The sequence below is a fragment of the Maylandia zebra genome, linkage group LG10, assembly GCF_041146795.1.
Source record: "Maylandia zebra isolate NMK-2024a linkage group LG10, Mzebra_GT3a, whole genome shotgun sequence".
NCBI classification, from domain to species: domain Eukaryota; kingdom Metazoa; phylum Chordata; class Actinopteri; order Cichliformes; family Cichlidae; genus Maylandia; species Maylandia zebra.
Genome location: NC_135176.1, coordinates 19,847,123 through 19,868,136, shown reverse-complemented (window position 1 = coordinate 19,868,136; position 21,014 = coordinate 19,847,123). Strand labels below are relative to the sequence as shown.

Here is a 21,014-nt window from a genome sequence, read left to right as displayed (position 1 = left end):
TTTGCTGTCACCTCTAAATAACTCACACACAGCCATTATTGCCTAAACCGCTGGCAACAAAAGTGAGTACACCCCTAAGTGAAAATGTCCAAATTGTGTCCAATTTGCCATTTCCCTTCCTGGTGTCACGTGAGACGTTACTTTTACAAGGTCTCAGGTTCAAATGGGGAACAGGTGTGTTGAATTGCTCTCGCACTCTCTCGTACTGGTCACTGGAGGTTTAACATGGCACATCACGACAAAGAATTCTCTGAGGATCTGAAAAAAAGAATTGTTATTCTATATAAAGACGGCCTAGCTATAAGAATATTGCCAACACCCTGAAACTGAGCTGCAGCACGGTGGCCAAGACCATGCAGCAGTTTCACAGGAGAGGTTCCACTCAGAACAAACCTCGCCATGGTTGACCAAAGAACTTGAGTGCACGTGCTCGTGTCATATCCAGAGGCTGTCATTTGAAAATAGATGTTGCCAGCATTGCTGCAGAGGTTGGAGGTGCATCAAATGGCTATCATTCCAGAAGGAAGCCTCTTCTAAAGATAATGCACAAGAAAGTCTCCAAACAGTTTGCTGAAGACAAGCAGACTAAGGGGGGATTACCTGTGGTCTGATGAGACCAAGATAAACTTATTTGTTTCAGATGATGTCAGTGGTGTGTGGCGGAAGCCAGGTGAGGAGTACAAAGACAAGTGTGTCTTGCCTTGCATGATGGTGCATGATGGTGCATGGTGGTGGGACGTCGCTATTTGGGGCTGCATGAGTGCTGCTGGCACAGGGAAACTACAGTTAATTGAGGGAACCATGAATTCCAGCATGTACTGTGACATACTCAAGAAGAGCATGATCCCCTCCCTTCAGAAACTGGGCCACAGGAAAGTATTCCAACAAGATAACAACCCCAAACACACCTCCAAAAAGATCAGTGCCTTGATAAATAAACTGAGGGTAAAGGTACTTGACTGGCCAAGCATGTCATCAGACTTAAACCCTATTGAGCATCTGTGGGGCATCCTCAAATGGAAGGTGGAGGAGCAAAATGTGTCTCCATGATGTCATTATGGAGGAGTGGAAGAGGATCCCAGTGGCACCCTGTGAAGCTCTATAGTGATGGAAAATAAGGCAGTGTTGGAAAATAATGCTGTCCACACAAAACATTGGCATTTTGGGAACAGTTTGGACATTTTCACTTAGGGGTGTACTCACTGTTGTTGCCAGCGGTTTAGACATAAATTGCTGTATGCTGAGTTATTTAGAGGTGACAGCTAATTTACACTGTTACACAAGCTGTACACTGACTACTTTACATTGTATCAAAGCGTCATATCTTCAATGATGTCCCATGAAAAGAAACAATAAAATATTTACACAAATGTGAGGGGTGTACTCACACTTTTGTGAGACACTGTATGTGTTCAGATGCTGTCTAAATGTTACTTTCAGCCAGGGATCTTTTCCCTCACGACTCACGAGTTGTTTCAAGCAATTGAGGCACACTGAAGATAAAAACTCCTGTTGACATGGATTTTGGGCTTTGTGAATATGCAGAACATCTGCATGTATAAAGAAAAAGCTTCAACACTAAAATAAAGTGATAAAACCCCAGAAAGCATAATACGGGCTTAACTTGTGTTTCTTTTCGATTCTCACCAAGTGTCTCCTTTATGAGTCTCTCCAGAGTGTCAGACATGTTGGTTGGACGCGGAGAAGAGTCCTCCACTCGCTCCACTATCTCCTCTTTGATGGCGTTGATCACAAACAACAGCCGGTCTGCAGGAAAACACCAGTTTGACCACAGATTATTCACAAAAAATTCTGTGCTTTTGTCTTCTGGTTAGACACTGTAACAATTCTTTTTAAAATTGGTGACAAGTATGAGCAGTTATTTAGTTATTCTTATCAATCATGATCTTATTTCTAATCTGACAAAGAAAAGAAAAAAAAAGAAAAAAGTAAAATGTCATAACAGTCACTGTCATCATTGTCTATTAAGTTTCCGTTGAACTGCCAACAGTGCAAGAAAAAATACATGCAGATGTTGTTTCTAGTAAAGATTTAGATCATGTAGCGTCAGAGCCAACGTACCGTACTCTGTGCTGAGTCCCCAGAGCTTCACTTTATTTGCTTCATATTGGGCTTTCTTTTTTAAACGGCAAGCTCTGAAACACACAGACAGAAAGAAGAGTTTCTAATCAATAGGAGGAAAGAGGATCTCACTGAGAAACAAAGGTTATTTTCAAATCAGCATCTTTATTACAATCAGGCTCGAGAGGGTAAAGCCTTTTGAAAATAATACTGTTGCAGTCATCAGGACTTTACATATGGCTGTTCTCCAGCTGTCATGTGTACACAGCGAACACATGAATGCGTGGTTTACCTGGAGGCCAGCTTGTTTTTCTCCTTGCGAGAGCGTGGCCGTGCAGTCAGTGGTAGCTCGCTCACAGGAGTCAAGTCGCTGATCACCTTGTTCAGTTTACGAAGCTCTGTGCCGATCTGCAGCAGCTTGCGTGGATTGGGAGTCAGGTCTTCCACATCTGTGCGGCGAGACTTCTTCAGCATGTATTTTCCTTTGTAAAGATCATCAAAACAAAGGAGTTAGACATCAATCGCATTTTATATGTTTCAGTTCTCGAAAACATGAACAAACACTAGTTGTGCACATGGTACTTCAAATTAACCAGCCAACTGCAAGTGTACCTCTGTTTTTTTAAATTGCTTGATCTGGTTTTAAATAGGGCTGTTCGATATAACAATATATATCGGATGACGATATAAAAACGTCTATCGTTTCATTTTACGCTATCGTTTGTTTCGTGGTGTCGCAAAATAAACTGTTTACGGCAATATTTTTTCATCGTTTTGATGGTCACTGTAGTGGCTATATTAATTTCTTAAAGTTCTCTCTTTCTCTTATATTTTATATAACCACACTACGGACGGACAAGCGCCTGCTTTTATGCGTTGTCGTTAGCAACAACGACGGTAAAACCATTGCATGTCCGCTTGTTTATTTTCTACATAAACCTTTCACAATAAAGCTCAAGATCCTGTTGAGACTTTTCAAAATAAACTGAATCACGCGAAAGAGTATGCAGAGTGTTTACGGATGAGAAGTAAAAAAGAGCCGCCAGGTGCTAAAAAATAAACCTTAGAGTCAAACGTTAGAACAGGCTTTTCCCTGCAGCACGCCGTGTAATAAATACTCACAAAGAAAACGGCAGCCATTACAACTTATGTCTAAAAATGTATCGTTTCATGCATCGGTTAAAACATTCGACTACAGGTACACGACGCCCTGCTGGAAACACTTCACGCAAGTGGAGCTGCCTGAGATTCACATAATTTACAGAAAATGTTAAATTTTTGTGATTTATATCGTAATCGGGACGATAGATGTCGGGATATGAGATTTTGGTCATATAGCACAGCCCTAGTTTTAAATAAAGATTTTCTACGCACCAACAGCTGGTAACCTGCAGTGGGTCTGACAGGTGTGGGGATGCATTAATAACCTAATTATTAATCATCAAACAGCAACTTTTTGACAATGACCTAACTTTTAAAAGCCTGAAACTATGATGATCAAAATCCAACATGAGTCATTTTATTCAACTTAAAGAACTCCCTTTACAACACTGAATAAATAAGAATATGGATACAAGACAAATAGTTTGCTGCATTGCTGCAAACAGAGGAGTCCTTTAATGTGTGAAATAAAATATACATCTTTAATTTATTTAATAACTCCAGTGTGATTACTCAAACTGTAGCATGACTGCAACATGCTGTGCACAGCTGCTGCTGTGGAAAATCCAACCGATCCAACCAGCCTGTCTCTGATCACTCTGCATTATCCACTAAAAGCCGTATACGATCATTTTTATGCCGATATTGGGCATGTAAAATAAAATGTCGGAAACACTTAAATGCAAAAGATTATTTAATTCCATATAAAACTGAAGCTCAAAGCGAGACTTTAATAATGCCTGCATGCGCATATAGTTGTGCATGTGTGAGTACCGTGGAGAGGCCCGTTCTTCTGGTACAGGTTGCTAGGCAGCGTGTGTCTGTCCCACTCGGACGGCTTGAGCATGCGTTCCTGTTTGGAGGGGGTGAGCTGCTCGCTGTACTCCCAGAAGTAGCGGCGCTTTCCTCTCTTTCGGCTGGAGACTCCTGCTGTGAGCCCTTTAATGTCCTCCATCAGCTCCATGTCACAGCCTGACGGAGGCAGAAGAGAGAGACACAGAAGGAAGGGGAGGAAATTAATGCAACAGAGACAGAGACAAAGAAAAAAATGTATTGTGTATTCAGTATTGTGGTGACACCAAATACCAAGTAACACAATACTGTAATCATCTGCTTGTAATGTAGCAATGTATCATATTTTTTTTATACGTTCAATGAGATTATAGTTACTGAAAATGGGACCACACATGCCTTTTCACATGTCCAAATTACTTGACCTCACTCTTAGCCACTTAATTTTTTAATGCTTTTTGTTATGGGTAATTGTTGTGGATTTATATTTTATGTTGTACGTGTAGAGTTTTTTCAATGTTTTGGGTTGTACAGCTCCTATCTTGATCAGGTCTCTCTTTTAAAAGAAATTGTAATCTCAATCAGACAACCTGGTAAAATAAAGGTAATAAAAATCACTTTAACTATTTTAAATAGAGAGTAGCTACCTGGCTCAGAGAAGGCGTCACTCATGTCATCGTCCTTGTCTGCTTCGTAGTCTTCGTCGTCCTCCTCTTCTTCCTCCTCTTCATTCTCAGACAGCTCATGCTCACTGCCAAAACCCTCATCGTGGTCTTCGTCTTCTAGCTCCAACCCATCTCCTTCCTCTTCCTCTGCCTCTGCCTCTTCCTCATCCTCCTCATCCTCCTCATCCTCTTCCTCTGTCTGCGGGTGGCCTCTGCTGCCCAGTCTGCTGCGGGTCATGAAGAGAGAGTAGTTGTGCTCCTCTTCCTTGGTCTTCTCCGTACCCTCAACAACCAAAAGACTGCCAGCCCCGCTGCAAACACCATCGCTGATCACCAGCCCAGAGGTGCTGGTCTCCAGAGCCTGGCTCGCCTCAACCAGCTGAGGCACAGTGGCAGACCTGCCTACAGGCATCTCTCTCCTCGCTGTCCCCTCTACTCTCCTTTCAAAGCTCGCCAGGCCACCTGAACAGCTGGCGGCGGCAGCACCAGGTAGTCCCACTAAGGCGGCACTTGCTGAAGTAGAGGCTTTCTCAACTCGAGGCTGGGAGAGAGGTAGAATGGGATCTGACCTCTCAAAATCCGTCTGGGGAGGCATGTCCGCTTGGGTCTTATGTACAGCACTGACACGGACTTTAGCCTTGCGTACAAAGTCAGAGCTGTAGGAAGTTGGGGCTCCCATTTTGGTTCCACGCACCATGGGCTTTATTTGAGCATGACCATGGTCCTGGGTGAGACTGAGGTGGCTCTGAGTCTTAGCCATAGTCTCAGTGCTGGAAGGAACAGGTCTGGTTGCTCTTTGGGAGCCTTCAGGAAAGTCCGGGAGAAGGCTGCGCGAAGGACGGGAAGAGGATGTGGAGCTTGGTGAAGGTTGAACAGAGCCAGGGCCTGATCCTTGGCCGGGGACCAGGAGAGTCTTACTGTGACAGGGAAGCTGGGATGACTGAGTCTGGGGCAAGCTCAGGTCAGCGGGAGGGTAGAGCGTCTCACCCACAGGCTGTGAGTCCTCACTGTTGAGCTGAGCCAGCGTCGGAGTTCGACCAATCACCTCCTCGTCCTGGTAAGGACTGGAGAAGTCATCCAATCCCAGGAAGTCCACCTCTTTGGTGCCCCAGATATCACAGCTGGCCAGCCGTGTGTATCTGTGAAATACAGAGAGACACAGACTAGCAACAGTGGAAACCTTCGCCTTCTTGTCATAGTATCTTCATTACATCTTTGCATTGCAGCTGTTTCCTATTTTTGTCTACATTTGAATAACCTAAGCTTGTTAAATCTTTAGAATACTAGCTTGTTGATGCACATTTTTATCATGCAAATGACCCTGCAAATACAATAATCAGCCGACCAACATGATCATCAGAGAAAAACTAGAATTTACAAGTTATTATTCATGAAAAACTACTAAAACACTATTTCAGCATGCTAAACATTCATGCTCTGCTGTTATATATGAAACTTGAAGATGAGTAACTGACTGAAGGGAAATATTGGAAATGTTCAGCAAAACCAGTAATGGAAATATTCATTTACTGCAACTTGCAGTGAAAACCTGTTTTCCCCACAGAGGGGATGCTAAATGTGGAAGTGCACTTGTCTCTACTTAGAACTGCAATGGCAGCCTGTCACATGATGGCAATGGTCCAGTCATATAGCAGTTAAACAGCACAGCACAGCGTGACTCTTCCACTTTCACTTTTATCTTTGCAAAGCTTGAGACAAATGCATTTTTCCAAGCTGGAACATTTCAGAGAAAATCTGTAACTGTTCAACTTTCTTTTTCAACTTTACTTTTAACTTAGTTTAAAGTTTGTAACTTCAGTGAGAAACCAGTGATAACAGTGAAGCCTCTTCATGCCACAAGATATAAACAGGAAGCTCTGAGGCTCTCTCAGCACTTTCAGTGCGGTGAAGAAAACTATAGTTTGGTAAGACCAGCAAGCACCAAACGTTATTTTGGTGCACCAGAGCACAACAATATAACAAAATTAATCTGAAGTTGCCGAAACACACATTCTTAGTCAAAGCTGGAAAGTATGGTTTGCACATTAGGAAAAAAAGATACAGCAGTTTCCTCTGTTCCACTTCGGCACAACCCAAACCTAAGTCTGTATGCAGCAGATTTTTCAAACCCTGCAACAACCAGCACTATTCCACCCCGGTTTTAATGGACTTTGTTTTTCAGAGACAGTAGTCTGCCCTCAGTTTGCACTCAACATTGGGGAGGGGAGTACACAAGCTACTCTGGCAGCAAAACATCAGGGTAGCTGCAGGACAGACGGAGCATCACCTGAGACCCCAGGAGACTGCGGCAGCCAGCTACTTTGTTGTTTACAGGCCTCTTAAACCACTTCCTGCCTCCCGGCTAACCGACTCTCTGCTTCAAATTCTCATCTGCTGCGTCTATTTGAGACCAAAAGGACAGGCCTTCACAATTACTGTTCTACTTCTGTACAAACCTTCAAAGCCTTCTGACCTTTCTCATGAGGCTCATTGAAAGACGTAACAACAGATTTAACTAAAACCAGATTTAACTTAAAATCAGTCGTATCATCAATCGCAAGCTTATAAAAAGCAGGGGCCCACTACAGCCTCCTCATACTACAAACCTGGCGTGACCACAGTAAGATGATGGTGAAATATCTAAATAATAGTTTAAAAATACAGCATAACTGTGAGTTTCAGATTTTAAATGTTAGTTTAAAAAAATACAGGAAGCCTACCTATCTTAATAGCAGCAAATGACATGAAAAATAAACCAGATCAACAACATGTTAATGCATCTCATAATAGTTCAACACTTTCTGCTCCGTCAGCTAACCCACGTGATTCAAAGCAAAGACAGAAAAATTTAAAATTACATAATTTATAAGAAACTATCACACACACAAAAACCCACCAAGTCAACTTTACGGGACTTTGTTGATCAAACACTGGATGTGTTTCTGTATGATTTCAATATTCAAGTTGACACATGTGATATGTGACCTATGCATTTTCAACTGTTGCTAAAGGCTTCTCGTTTTCGCTTCTTTCTTAGAGTCAGTGATTTGCTCCATTTTTCTGCTGCTTTTAAGCCTGGCTTTGTATGCTCTGTATTGGATTTTGTAAAGCACTTTGTGACTCTTTGAAAAGCACTATATAAAGTATCTGCTAGTTATTCATTTACAAACCAAACCAGCTTCACAGAGTTTAAGAGGTCAAAGTTTTGTGTGTCAGTTACTTGTTGTTGTTGTTGTTTAACATGGCCTAAAAAAAAAAAAAAAAGCTGCAACACATGAATAAATCATAAGTACCTGGTGAGGTCTTCCCAGTAGGAGTCCCACTGTTCGAACGCCGAGCTGCTGCAGACTGTCTCACATTCACCCAGACCCATTAGCTGGTCCACGCAACCCTCAACCTCCTTGCCTCCATCCCCGACCCCCACAATGCTGTCCCCACAGGGGCTCTGCTGGTGGCTCATGTCTCTGTCCTGAAGAGAGCAGCAAATTAAAGAATTACCTCCATGCAGCTGTTATAGGATAGGATGATCTGTAAAGTTAGAGTGCGTGTCCTTGTCCCAGACACAAAGGATCATGGTAAATGGACTGGTCCTACTCTAATCAAAGTGCTTCATACAACATGCCTTATTCATATGAGCACCTTTTTCTACCTAAATGCTTTTCCAACAGTCATGCATTTACACTCCAATGAAAGCATCGGAGAACAAATTGAGGTTCAGTATCTTGCCTAAGGATACTTTGGCATGCAGACTGGAGCAGCCAGAGATCAAACCACCAACCACCTTCCTCCTAAACTTCAGCCATGCAGTGTCATCATTTCACTATCTAACTGAATGTGAAATATTCCCACAATCTCCTCTTCTGTTACTGAGTCAAGGGCACCGACTAGTGAAGATTTCACATTGAAGTCATGCTGACCTATTGGACATGAAGTGCCACCGTTTCATTTTATCTGATGATTAGACCTTGTGTGAGATTTTGTAACAATTAAATGCTTTGTTGAGTTTAAAAAAAAGACCTTTAAAGTCCTCCAAAGTGTTTAAAGAGACAGAGAGCTGATCAAGGCAGGTGGTAGGGTAGGTGATGTTGTATGAAATTCTACTTAGCTTAGATTTCATTATTGAATGATTTAGTTAACTTTCATAAAAGACATTTATGATAACAAGCCACCACATAATGCCAGCAACCAGGTGTTTGACTGTCTGGAAATTCACTACACAGCGGTCCCAAACAGCAAAAGCCATAAAGAACCTGCATGAAAGGACCAAGATCAGGGAGCCCTGCAACAGATGGTACAACCCCCACAGAGCTCTGATGTCAATATTGTGAAATCAGTCTGGGATTGCATAAAAGGGCAGAAGATGCTGACGCAGCCCCAGACAGGATTTCCAATACTCTTGTTAAAGAAAAGAAGAAAAAACACCCCACTGTGCTGAATAGCTTAGAAAACTCTGCACCCTGACTAACTAGTGCTGCTTTAATAATAAATGGGTGTCACACCAAATGATAAACAAACTAACTAAAGGAGATGGAAGGTCATCCTGCACACCATCATCTCATTAATGGGTTACTAGGGTGAAAGAAATTGAGAGTGAGGCAGTCAATCACTATTGTTTAGTCTACAGAGGACAGTAAATTAAGGCAGACACCTGCAGCTGACAACATGAGCGGTGCTTCATATCACCTGCCTGTGAGCCTGGCAAATGTCAGACAGTTTCTAAACAATTAGACACGAGTCTCTGCTTTGATAAACGCCAGTCTGGAAGTTAAGCCGAGTCCACGGCAGCATTCATTAAACGTTTCTATAAACCTCAGGATTTCTCACCATTACTGAAATAATCCCTGTAAATGGTGAGGAATCACGTCCGACCTCAATATTTTCAATTGTGAATCTTGGCGAAGAAGTCCTTTTGCCATTGCAGCAGATGGTTTGACAGGTATTATCTATCACATAAATGATAGCTTCATTCTACGGAAGCATCCCAGAAAACCAAAGTGCCTTCTGTTTCATCCCAAATGATATCCTGCCTGTTTTTCTGTTTGCAATTAATAACTAGCCGTAACTAACCAACTGCGAGGCTGATAATTGTGTGAAAATCATCACAGGAAATGACTTTGGCTTGTTTATATGTGTTATGTTAAAAGCCTAGGGACATATTAGTTCACCACAGTAACACTGTTGTGCCACTGCACTCTTGTCAAAGACAACTCGGGCTGAAAAATAAATTAATCGATTTATACCCACCAACTTCAGATCAGCAAAGTCCCTACATGACAGGCCCTGATTCAGTTTGGCTTGACTGTTCCAGTGATTTCTATTTAGACATCGCACACAGATTTAACAAATTGTCAAACAAGTTGCACAATTTGAAATGTTTACAGGAGAAGACCAGCGAAGCAAAGATGCTGAATTGAGAAATTAAACTGATGAAATAACTTTGGTTTCTAAGGTTTCTTGAAGTCAATGTTAGGTTAGAAAAAGAAGAATTGGAACATTTATAATATGGTTTCCTTTAATCAGAAGAACGATACTGGATTTCCTGCAGCTTTCCTGCTCTGTGGCCCCTTAAACAGTGTGCTGTGTAACCTTATATTGATCTTTGATATTTGTGGGGGTGCTTGGGCCAAGCTGACCCTTGAGCAGCTGTGTCTGATCAAGCCCCGCCGGCAGAGACTGGGTCTCCACTGGCGAATCTATAAATGTGGCTTAGCACAATCAAAACCTTCTTAGTTTACAGCTCAGCTACTTGAGTATGTATGTTTAGAATAATCTTGGTGACTTTCAGTGTTTATATTGATTTTTTTTGACAAATATATATAAGTCTTTTAGAGCAACTGTAGCACTTAACAAGAATCAATATAAAAAGAAGCCGGATTCAAAGCATGGTTACCAAGGTCTTACGTCTTTGTGTGTGTCTACTCACCAGTTCGTACATGAAATCTGGGTCAGAGCTGGTGGCGAGCAGCTCAGTGCTGGTCAGAGCCTGGTCAGCAATCGAGTAGTTCTGAAAGGCATCCCCAAAGGGAGGCTCCATCCCACTGACGCTGGGCTGCAACAAACACGGGGGGGGGGGGAACACTTGATTAAACAACAATGCACAGCAACACAAGTAAAATCTGATAAACTCAGTTCAACCTTTGTCTTCCTTTTAATGTTGCTCAGTTTTTAAAAGATTATTGTTTAAAAGAATATTGTTCTGTAATGTTTGTTGTCATATTATCAGATGTGTGTTGTTGTTTTTTTAAATCATTACTATCTGAAAGACACTTCAGATGTCATATTAATAACTACATGTCCTCATCAGTGCCCCTCACATGTGGTGTCCCTCAGGGCTCAATCCTTGGTCCAGTTCTTCTTTCTTTATGTTACTCTTTTCAAATGTATCTCCTACAATTGCTGTGCAGTTGGGCTGCCACAAACAATTATTTTGGTAGTTGAACAGTCACCGATTATTTTTGTCGATTAGTCGACTAATCAAAGCATGCATCCATTGAACGTAAAACGTACAGCTTATTGCACCAGCATGCATCTGCTCTTATATAGCTATCATTAACTTACAGCCTGAAGTGTTTTAGGTATGTGTCAACCAAAAATAAAGACAAGATGATAGTTTATTAAACTTTTAATGAAATTTGCAGATTGTCTCGGTGGAGTTTAATAAACTCGGCCGTTGCTCCTTGCTATCTAAAATATAACAGGACATTGGAGTAAATTCTCTACCATTTCACACTTCTGTTTAATCAGTTTTCTGTTTGATGTTTATTCAGCTGTGTAAAAACTATAACTTTAATCTCAGCCAAACCGATTTACTGAGGAACAAATAAAACACAGAAAAAAAGCCAAACAAGAACATTTTTAAGTTATCTAAGTGACCTATATATCATGTTTAATGTGAGTAGCGAAAGACCGCGTGGGGTCTGAAAACGATGTGCCAGGAGTTTGCTGTTCTCACCGGCTCTAGTGAGCCTTGACCCTGTGTATACAGCAGAGCTGCTGCTGAGACCTTATTCCTCTCCGATAATCTCATCAGTGTCTCTTAACTATTTCATCCTCCTATGTTAAAATTTAGAGGTGACCGCACTTTTGAGGTTAAAGCTCCTAAACTGTGGAACAGCCTTCTTCAGCCTGTCGGCTCTGTGACTGTGGGTTGTTTTAACCGACTGATGAAAACTCATTTTTAAAGGACCTTCGCCCATATATTTCTCGTTCTTTCAACATGTGCATGCAGGAAAGAATGTAAGACAATATGTTTGAACATGTATACTTGACTTTAGTGTGTGGTTTTATCTAAAGTGTGAAGCACTTTGTAACTGTGCTATAGAAGTGCTATAAAACTAAAGTTATTACCATTATTTTTACATTTTGTGTGCCATACTTTCAATTCTGCCAGGAATTATTATAAGCTAGACGGAGGAAGCTACAGGTGTTTTCTGTGTGTATTTTTGTGTCATTATGATCAAGGTTTGTACAACAGCTGAGTGGACACACAAATCCGACTTGAGTGCAGTTATTTGAATTATGTAAGTTCACAGTTTAGCTGACTTCAATTTCTAAAGATAGATGAAGCTATCATTTGCTGCACACAGACCAGTTTACCAGCGGGACTGTTTTGCTACGGAGCTGTGCTCTTGGAATATGTGCAGAATGCGGTTTGACATTGTCTTATTTGAAAGGGTTTCACAGAAGTGCAAGTTACCAATGCACCTCCCAGATGCATCACATCACAAATGCATTTGACCTGTGCAAAACAGGCTGGTATTTATCGATGCAGTGTTCACAGACAGTGGGTTTCAGAAGTGCTCCCTAGCTCACGCTGTGATTTGCACTAAAAAAGTCATGTCTGCCGTTTTGTTTGTTTGTTTGTTTGTCCGAAGGCCTGAAGAAGAAGAAGAAAGTGTACTTTATTGGTCCCCGTGGGGAAAATCCCTCTCTGCATTTAACCCATTCACTCAGTGAAGCAGTGGGCAGCCACTGGGCGCCCGGGGAGCAGTGTGTAGGGACGGTACCTTGCTCAGGGGTACCTCAGGGTAGCTGTTCAGGGGAATCGAACCCCCGACCTTCCGATCATGGGGCCACCACTCTACCTACTGAGCTATCCCTGCCCTCATCACCAGTCAATATTGCCTTGATTTCAACATCATCTGTTGAATCTTTTAGGGATATTTTGTACTGTACATGATTACATTATCCAGGTCTTTGCAATGTGACACTAATAAATGCTCAATTTGCCCACGCAGTCTTTCACAGAGTGGTGATCACCTCCTTATCCTTAATTTAAAAAAAAAAAAAGCTTTTTCTTTTCTTTTTTTCCAAATACCCAATCGTGAGTCTATTGTTGCCCCCATGTGCTGCCCCTCACAATTAATAGCATAAAATTGCGTTCATACCATTTACTGTTAATCCTAAAGTTTTACATGACTGCCAAATCCTTGAATACTCTTTCTGTATATTTTACATAATATCAGCTTTTTGGGATCTTGAATGAGATGAGTCTTGCCTAACCAACGGGAGACATCCTAAGGCTACGTCCATCTTTTATATTGAGTTCATGCTGTTTCTCAACTTCTTAAATAGTCTGACCGACTCTGCATCTCATCATTCCTACATAATATAATCAGTCACAATACAATTATCTGTCATTCAATCTTCCTATAATCATTAGATGTATTTCAATAAACAATAATACTAAAAACTAAAACAGAAAGCAGTGTGCATTTATGAGAGAGAAAAGAAAAGATAAAGCACTGACTGTGCAGTCATGTCTCATGTCAACAGCAAATAAATAAATAAATAAAAAAAATTTCTGCATTTAGAGCACACACAAAAAAAAACAAAAAAACAACCAAAAACACTGCAGCTATTGTGCCCAAACACGCAACTATGAACTGAGCAAACTTAAGCTGGGCACTGAAGCATAATCAAATACATGAATGGGAGGCTTTTTTCCATCCGCTCCCTCATACAGACAACTTTTCATATGTGATTTTATTCTGCTCCCCCTCTACTGCCACACTGGACACCGAAACACGACATAACAGACATGAAAAGTGAGAATAATTTTACCACCATTGGAACATCAGAGGAAGTGTCTGCGTGCACACCGATCTGATTAATAATCAGTATAACCCACAAACATGGCTACTGACAGGTGCATCAGGAAGCAACAGCACCTGCTACCCTGTAATGCTCCCAGACATGCTCCATGACTTTGACAGAGAATAATATATTGTAGTTAAAGGTTATGAGAAAAAAATCATGTTACATTCAGTATATCAGTGATCTAATATGTCAAAATAATGGATAGCTGTCTGATTTTTTCCATCATCATCATCATCAAGGAAAAAAAAAAAAACTTCCATCAGCAATAGAAAATACTGTAAAAACACTCCTGCAATTTAAAATAAAACCCATTACTAATATATCTGCAATAAAGTTAACATCTACAGATATTACTCCAGAGCTGCTGTTGTTATTTTTGTTCTAGCGCTGAAGTTAAACACGTGTCTCAGCCCAACAAACCACCAGCATCTCCTGTTCTTCACTCTAACAGCTGAGGGAATTATTTGATAAGATTGCAGCTACAGACGTGCTGCAATCACAACATACTTGCACATTTTGCAAGATACCACAAAACCCTAAGAAACAAACAGTCCCTGTGGTATCTAATATGAATAATAAAACAGGAGAAAAGAACAGCAGAAAAAAAAAGAAAAAAAAAAACACTGTCAAGGCTGACACCATCATTTCCGGGAGCTGACTTTGCTACGTTGCTATTAATTCGGCACCGCAGAGAATTACAAAAATGTTAAAGCCTGCTCAGAGTTGGCACTCTGCACTTATTTTTTTAGAAGGACTGAGAAAGTCGCTCACAGTCAGCCCATCTGGCTTCAGCAGCTGTTTGGATGCAGGGTCTACAGACATCATACAGCACTGGGGTCAGTCACTCTCCTCTTTCAAGCCCCTGAACCGTGTTTCACATCTACGATTCTGTCTGTCCACAGGTGTTTTGCATACTTGCTCACAGGAAGTTTTGTCTCAGATTTTTGTGGAGAGTTCATTCAGACCATTTAAAAATAAAAAAAAATCAAGTCACTTTTTGTTCGTGGGTTTATGGGTTAATGGAAAAAAACAAATCAACAACAGCGACAGCACAATTTCCCCTCCTCCTATCGTACCTCTTACCTGAGGCATTGCCAGGCACAGCTTAGAGCTCCAGTGGTGGGAACCTCTGGGTCTCCTGTCCAGTCCCAGTGGTGTGAGGTTGTCCGATCAGCACAATAAATTAAGGGGGGGGGGAGAGGGAGACTGTGAATAATTGGGCTCAACCTGGTCAGGTCTGGTCTGTTGTGGTCTGGTGCGGTTCTTGGTAAGCTTCAGGTCTGTGGTTAGAAGAACACACAGAGAGCAAGTATTAAAATCAAAAGAGTTGAAAACAAAGAAGTAGACTTTAACCACAGCTGCTGTGTTTGGTTGTTGTTCTCAAACGAAACCGCAGGATGGTAAACTGTGTAATGTTAAAGCAAACGACAAAATAAAGTATACAGAAACAATTCGGTTCTGTTTCATCAAACAACAGCCAAAATATTCAGCAGACTGAAATAACTTTGTGACATAAATGATGCATGATGTAAAATTGATGCAAGCAAGACAAACACACATGAAATACTAAAAATTGTGGGTAAAGATCATTAGTCTCTATGACTCGGGACTATAAACGGAGCACCGAAAAGTAGACAGCAACGCTCTACCAAATTTGTGCCACCTTCTGATCCCTGTCCTCATCAAACATTCGGTAAGCAGCCTCTTTGTCAAACTCAAATGCTGCCAAGCAATCGCTCACAGTTAATCTGATCTGTTCTGAGTCAACCGCGCATCAAGCTTAGCTGCAACCTTTTTAATTACCTCCGTCACCATCATCAAGCTTGGTTCATTCTTTGCTTGTTTGTCATTCGCTCACTTTCTTGCATCACCAAATGATGGCAACATTTAGATTGATCTTTGGTCCTTTTGCTGCTTTTGCATAGCAAACACACGAGAGTCTGCGTGGAGACACGACCCCAGCAGCAATCTGTCAACACAATATCACACACGAATCACACTCCTCTCTGAGCAAGATAACAACATCACTTCCTCTTGCAAATGAACTTCTCACCCCTGAGCTATGTATACACACTTTTGCATAGAGACAGGAAGTGGGCAAAAAAAAAAAAAAAAAAAATACACAGCCGTGCACGCCTCTGGGACAAATGCATTTGTAAAAGCAACACCTTCACCAACATCAATGCACATGTGAGTAAACAAGTCTCTGCACACACACATACACACTAACCACCTTGGTCACCCATTTGGAAGCTCCTCCTCCTCTGAAATACAAATTCTCTTATTACCATATCATGATGTGCACTTCCTTCCTGGGCAGCTGTGTCTGGTTTCATGTTTAGAAAAAAAAAGCAGAGTGATGACATATATGGCCTGAACAATAACAACAGCATCAATCCAAACTCGCTGCTATCACAGAGGGGAAACAGAAAGCCCGTGTCCACAACCAGAGGTCCTCAAAAACATGTGGAAAATGAGCCACCGTTATCCAGTCGAAGTAGCACTGAATCTTTTCCAGCAGCACAGTTTAATCCAACTCACTACCCAGTGGGTGACACAGGCTGTGATGCAGAGCCAGATATTTATGACCGACCGTGGCAGGCTGCAAGAACCCAGAAGAAGAATTCCTCTCTCTGTTTGGTTGGACTTCAGAGATAAAAGCGCCTCCATTAGGTGTTGTACATTAGGACTGAGCTTTATTTAAGGCCACAGCAACCTCCGCTTATATCAGCATTCTTGTACGAGCTCAATCATTTCTGTTTTTTCTCCAAGGCTGCTTTTGGGAACATTAAAGATTTTCTTTCTTTCTTTTATAAGGCTTTCTATGAAGATAGAAAAAGTCGCTCAACAGGTCAGATTCTTTTGCAGCATAATGTTTACATCTCGGTTGAGTCTGAACTCAGGGTCAGCTTTTACCCATCCAGACCAAGTAATAAAACACAGCACTCACCATCAGTAATGTAAATGACTTCTGATTATGCTGCTAGGATGCACTCTGGCTGCATCATTCTGCTCACACGCTTTACACCATTTTTACAATATGAATTGTTGTTCTCTATAACAACTCTTGGCAACTAATTTTGGCTTTTTTGGTCATAGCGCTATTTCACTGCAAATCTATGGTTTCTTGTCTACAAAATGCTTAAAATAGTTGTCTTTGTTTCTGTGTACAATGAACAAACACTGGGTGATTGATATAAATGTCAACCAGTAGAAAAATACCACTGAATGCAACATTTTACAGCTGATCTGTTAGTATTTATTAAAGCTTGTGAAGTCAACAAAATACCAAAACAACCTTTTAGCACGTTGTAATTCAGACGATCTGACTCTGCACCTGATCTGGGCACAGCTCTGTTTTCAGGCTTCAGAAGAAGACTTTGGCCATAGTTCAGAAAGAGGGCCTTGCATTTGAGTATTTTAAAAATGTATCCCATCAGATGGAGACACTGGCCTGCACCATTTATACACCTGTGGTGCACTGAGTAGCCCAAGCCAGCATATCCTTTTAACAATAACACATGTTGAGATGTCTCATCCCATTTAAGCAGCATACAGACCCACCTAGGCCACATGACTGAAGCAAACATAACAAGGTAAGCCTTGCAGTCATAAACTGATCATAACGCTGGTGTATCTGCTTAATGCCAGCTGTTATTTATGGGTAATATTTAAGATCCCTGATATCATTTTTTTAAACCTCTCTCAAAGGTTTCCCCCACATTTAAAACATGTTCTCAAGTTTTAAGCTGCATTATTTTTAATGTTTATAATGTACGTGTCTCACCTATGTGTGTATATTTATTTTGTGTGCTTTGCTGTGTATTCATGTGTGCATTATTAGAGTATGTAGCCACTGCTGATTGACCTGCTACCCATCTTGGCCTTGGCGATTTTCAATAATTACACTTGTGGTTAAATAAAGGAAATTTTAAAAAGTAACAACAACACCTGCTCCTCGTTTCTCATCACTGCACTGAATGATTAAAACGATAGCAAATAATGAGCCGATAGCAAAACTGCTGCATTTTCAATACCAAAAACCATTTACTAAAATTAAAAGCAAAACAGAAAGCGTGACTATAAGTGTGAGAGTGCAACATGTGTCACTGTGCTGAGACTAAATCTATAGATTTGTGGGAAAGTAGCGTTCAAAGGCGACCATTAACTTTGAAGCTTCAGACATTTATATGTGGAAAAAAGCATTTAAAAAATCATTTTTTTAAAACCCAGTGGTGTTTGTTTCCTCTCTTCCCTATTAGTTCAGTGCACTGAGGGTTAAAAAAAGAAAAAAAGGGGGGAGTTGAGTGTTGAGTTCAAATCATGAGCTGCGCTATCATGCAAACAGCTCTCGTTCTCCACAACACTGGACGTGGTCCAAGTAGGCCAGTCAGCAGTGTCTTATTTGGAATGAGTTACCTACTGATAGCAGTCAGCCCATGATCCCTACAGTGATAACAAGCATGAGACAGCAGTCTGTTTCTGAGCACGGACATGTGAGGAAGTCTGCAAATATCAGAAAAGGTCACCAATCCATAAGTCGTATAAGAAAACTAGGTATGAGCGCTCACTGACAGGCAACTGTGCTTAAAGGCTGGAGATTATTTATTTATACATAAGTTTACGACTAAGTGGTACAGGCATAGAGCTGGCACTAGAGCTGGCAATTATTGATTATGTGTCGGCCATTCAGAGGAATCATCTAGTGATGAATGATCACAGTGTTTGTCTTCTGACAGAGAAAAATATTTATAACTTTAAGTTGCTTTTCACATTTAGGTAACTATCTTACACCTTGAGATTTTCCATGTTAAAACATATACCAACATTAGAAAAGCAGCTGTGTTTATTAAGGATGTACCAACAGACGTTTATCTATTTCTTTCTCTCTGCTCTTATATATCTGGAAATCAGTTTCATGCATTTTTAAGAAAAACAATGTTCAGTTTTTTTACAAACTCCATGAAAAACTGTTATTTTAAACTTCAGCATGAGCAAGGATTTGATTTTTAAATCTTGAGACTGATTTCAGTTCACTGAGCAGCTTTTACCACAGCATCCTCCGCAGTGAACAGATCTTAACTCTTGTTTCGCTTTTCTGAACTGAGAGGTTTCTATCATATTTCAAGCCTGCTTATAGAACAAAATGACAGGGTTTGCACACGAAGTTAGTGAGGATGGTCTCTGCCTATGCAGCACAGAAAAACCAGATACAAATCCTAAAGGTTTTCAAAGCTGCAAAAAAATGTTGTCTTTATGCGGAGAAAGAGCTAACGCAGCAACTTCACATGGGAAGATTCAGAGACTTTTTTTTAAATTGAATATGTTTATATATTAAGCCAGCATATTAAGCTATAGCTCTTTTGCACACGTCTGTTTCAAATCTCCATATTTTGTCTCCTTTTCTGTCTTCAGCTATTTATTTGTACTATTTGTATTTATATGTTCTATTTCTATTGTATATATTAATTGGCATCTGTGGGTGGACAGCAAAGAAAGAATTTCATTGCACAAAGAAATGCCTTTTCTCTTGTGACACATGACAATAAACACTTTGAATCTTGAATCTTATGACAGTGTTTTCACTAACCCTGCAGCTCAGTAATCTTTGCATTCAGCATCTGACAAACATCAATCATTTCACTATATATAAGCACTGATGGCTGACGCCTACTTCACTTCAGATGTTTGATTTTAGTCCACAACGTCATACCTGCAAGAAGATTACAGGTAACACAGCAGTTCCAAAACTGCAGGGCGGCTGGCTGCCTTTGAGAAGGACAGAGAGTCATTGTGCTGGGCGGGCACGTGATCGGAAGAAAAAAACGAGACGTGAAACTTAACTGAATTAATTGGATTGTCACAGACAAACGTAATGCATACCACTGTGGCAAAAATTCATGCGACTCAGCTACCTCCTCTTCTCCTGCCACGACAGGCCTGCTTTGAAAGGCGTAGATAAACGTGAATCATTTGGAAACTATACAGAAAGAAGAGCTGTTTAAAGGTCTTAAAGCAGTCACAAGATTGCAACAAACAAAGTTAAAATTCAAAAAAACAAACAATTTAAAAAACAAACAAACAAAACAGTTAAATCTGGTGATCCCCAATAAACCAGTCGAGTCTAAAATATTTTCAAATCAATCTCAAGTTCACTATCAGCACTGCAGGACAGGCTTTTGGGTAATTAGGTTTGGCGCGCTCTGATCCCAGCATTCCTTCAATGGTAAAATTACTTTGCTATCCAGGATCCTTTTCTCCTGTTCATGAAAAGCACTGCTTTCAATAACATATGGTTTCAAATTATTTATGATAAAAGCAAATAAAATCAGTATTTCATGCTTGAAGGCATTTTTTTAAACTACCCTGCATTTGAGGCATATGATGGCCTGATAACTGTATGGTACAACACAGATGTTTTTATCCTGTTAAAAGGAGCACTCATAACTAAAATCAAGCACAGATAAAAGGTGATGAATGCAGGGTGAGCTTTGTAACATCAACCCTGCACAAAGACGCAAATACTATCTGCTTCTTACTAAATGTCTTCCATGCACATATTTGCACCACTTCGTGGTGGATGCATTTGTTTTGCAAAAGCGTGCGCATCAAAACAATAATCGGAGTATACCGGAGTGGTGTACATTACAAATGGTCTATTACAAAACACCAGTAAACCCATAAATGTCACCAGTATCTCACCAGTCACTGCACTCATCACAGATCCTCAGCAAAGCAAAACAAAGCCTCAAACTAACCATTCTGTGCCAACACCCACGTAATCCCAATCCTCCATTGGCCGAGCTGAGAATATGTCCCGCCTCTACGTGTCCTGGAATAGCCGTCGCAGCCGTCAATCAAACGAGCTGCTTCATCACAAACAGCCTGGATTCAGCCTAGGTTGAGGCAGAAGATAAACAACTTGGAGGCCTACATGCCCGTGGCCTAGATAACCGTGTTTCACAGATATTTAAAGTAAAATCCACCACCTACCACAAAACCTCAACGCAGCACTGCAGTACGACTCAATCTGGGGCACGTTTAGTCATTTATATCGAAGAAGAAACACTGAATCAAACGTTTAAGTGCCCAATCCAGACGATAAACTATAAAGCAGTTATCAAGGTGAAAACCCAAAGTAATATAATAACACTAATAAATCGTCACTAAGGCCATTTCCTCGGTGAAAATATAAGTCTGCTGTTTGCCTTCAAC

At 40.8% G+C, this 21,014-nt stretch overlaps 1 protein-coding gene across 3 annotated transcripts in view; it reads right to left on the bottom strand.

The window, feature by feature from the left end:
• The window catches only part of crebrf (creb3 regulatory factor), a 34,472-nt gene that overhangs the window by 12,544 nt on the left and 914 nt on the right, over positions 1-21,014 (bottom strand). For 2 of the 3 annotated variants that reach the window (XM_014407824.4, XM_014407825.4), the window contains exons 2-9: positions 14,883-15,079; positions 10,624-10,749; positions 7,994-8,169; positions 4,683-5,839; positions 4,018-4,215; positions 2,375-2,564; positions 2,083-2,156; positions 1,648-1,767 (exon numbers count right to left, since the gene is read on the bottom strand). In XM_014407824.4, coding sequence (XP_014263310.3) covers positions 1,648-1,767; positions 2,083-2,156; positions 2,375-2,564; positions 4,018-4,215; positions 4,683-5,839; positions 7,994-8,169; positions 10,624-10,749; positions 14,883-14,891 — 2,050 coding nt within the window. In that variant the 5' untranslated portion in view covers positions 14,892-15,079. Of the gene's footprint in view, positions 1-1,647; positions 1,768-2,082; positions 2,157-2,374; positions 2,565-4,017; positions 4,216-4,682; positions 5,840-7,993; positions 8,170-10,623; positions 10,750-14,875; positions 15,080-21,014 lie in introns of all 3 variants that reach the window. The other variant, XM_014407827.4, reaches the window with a different exon arrangement.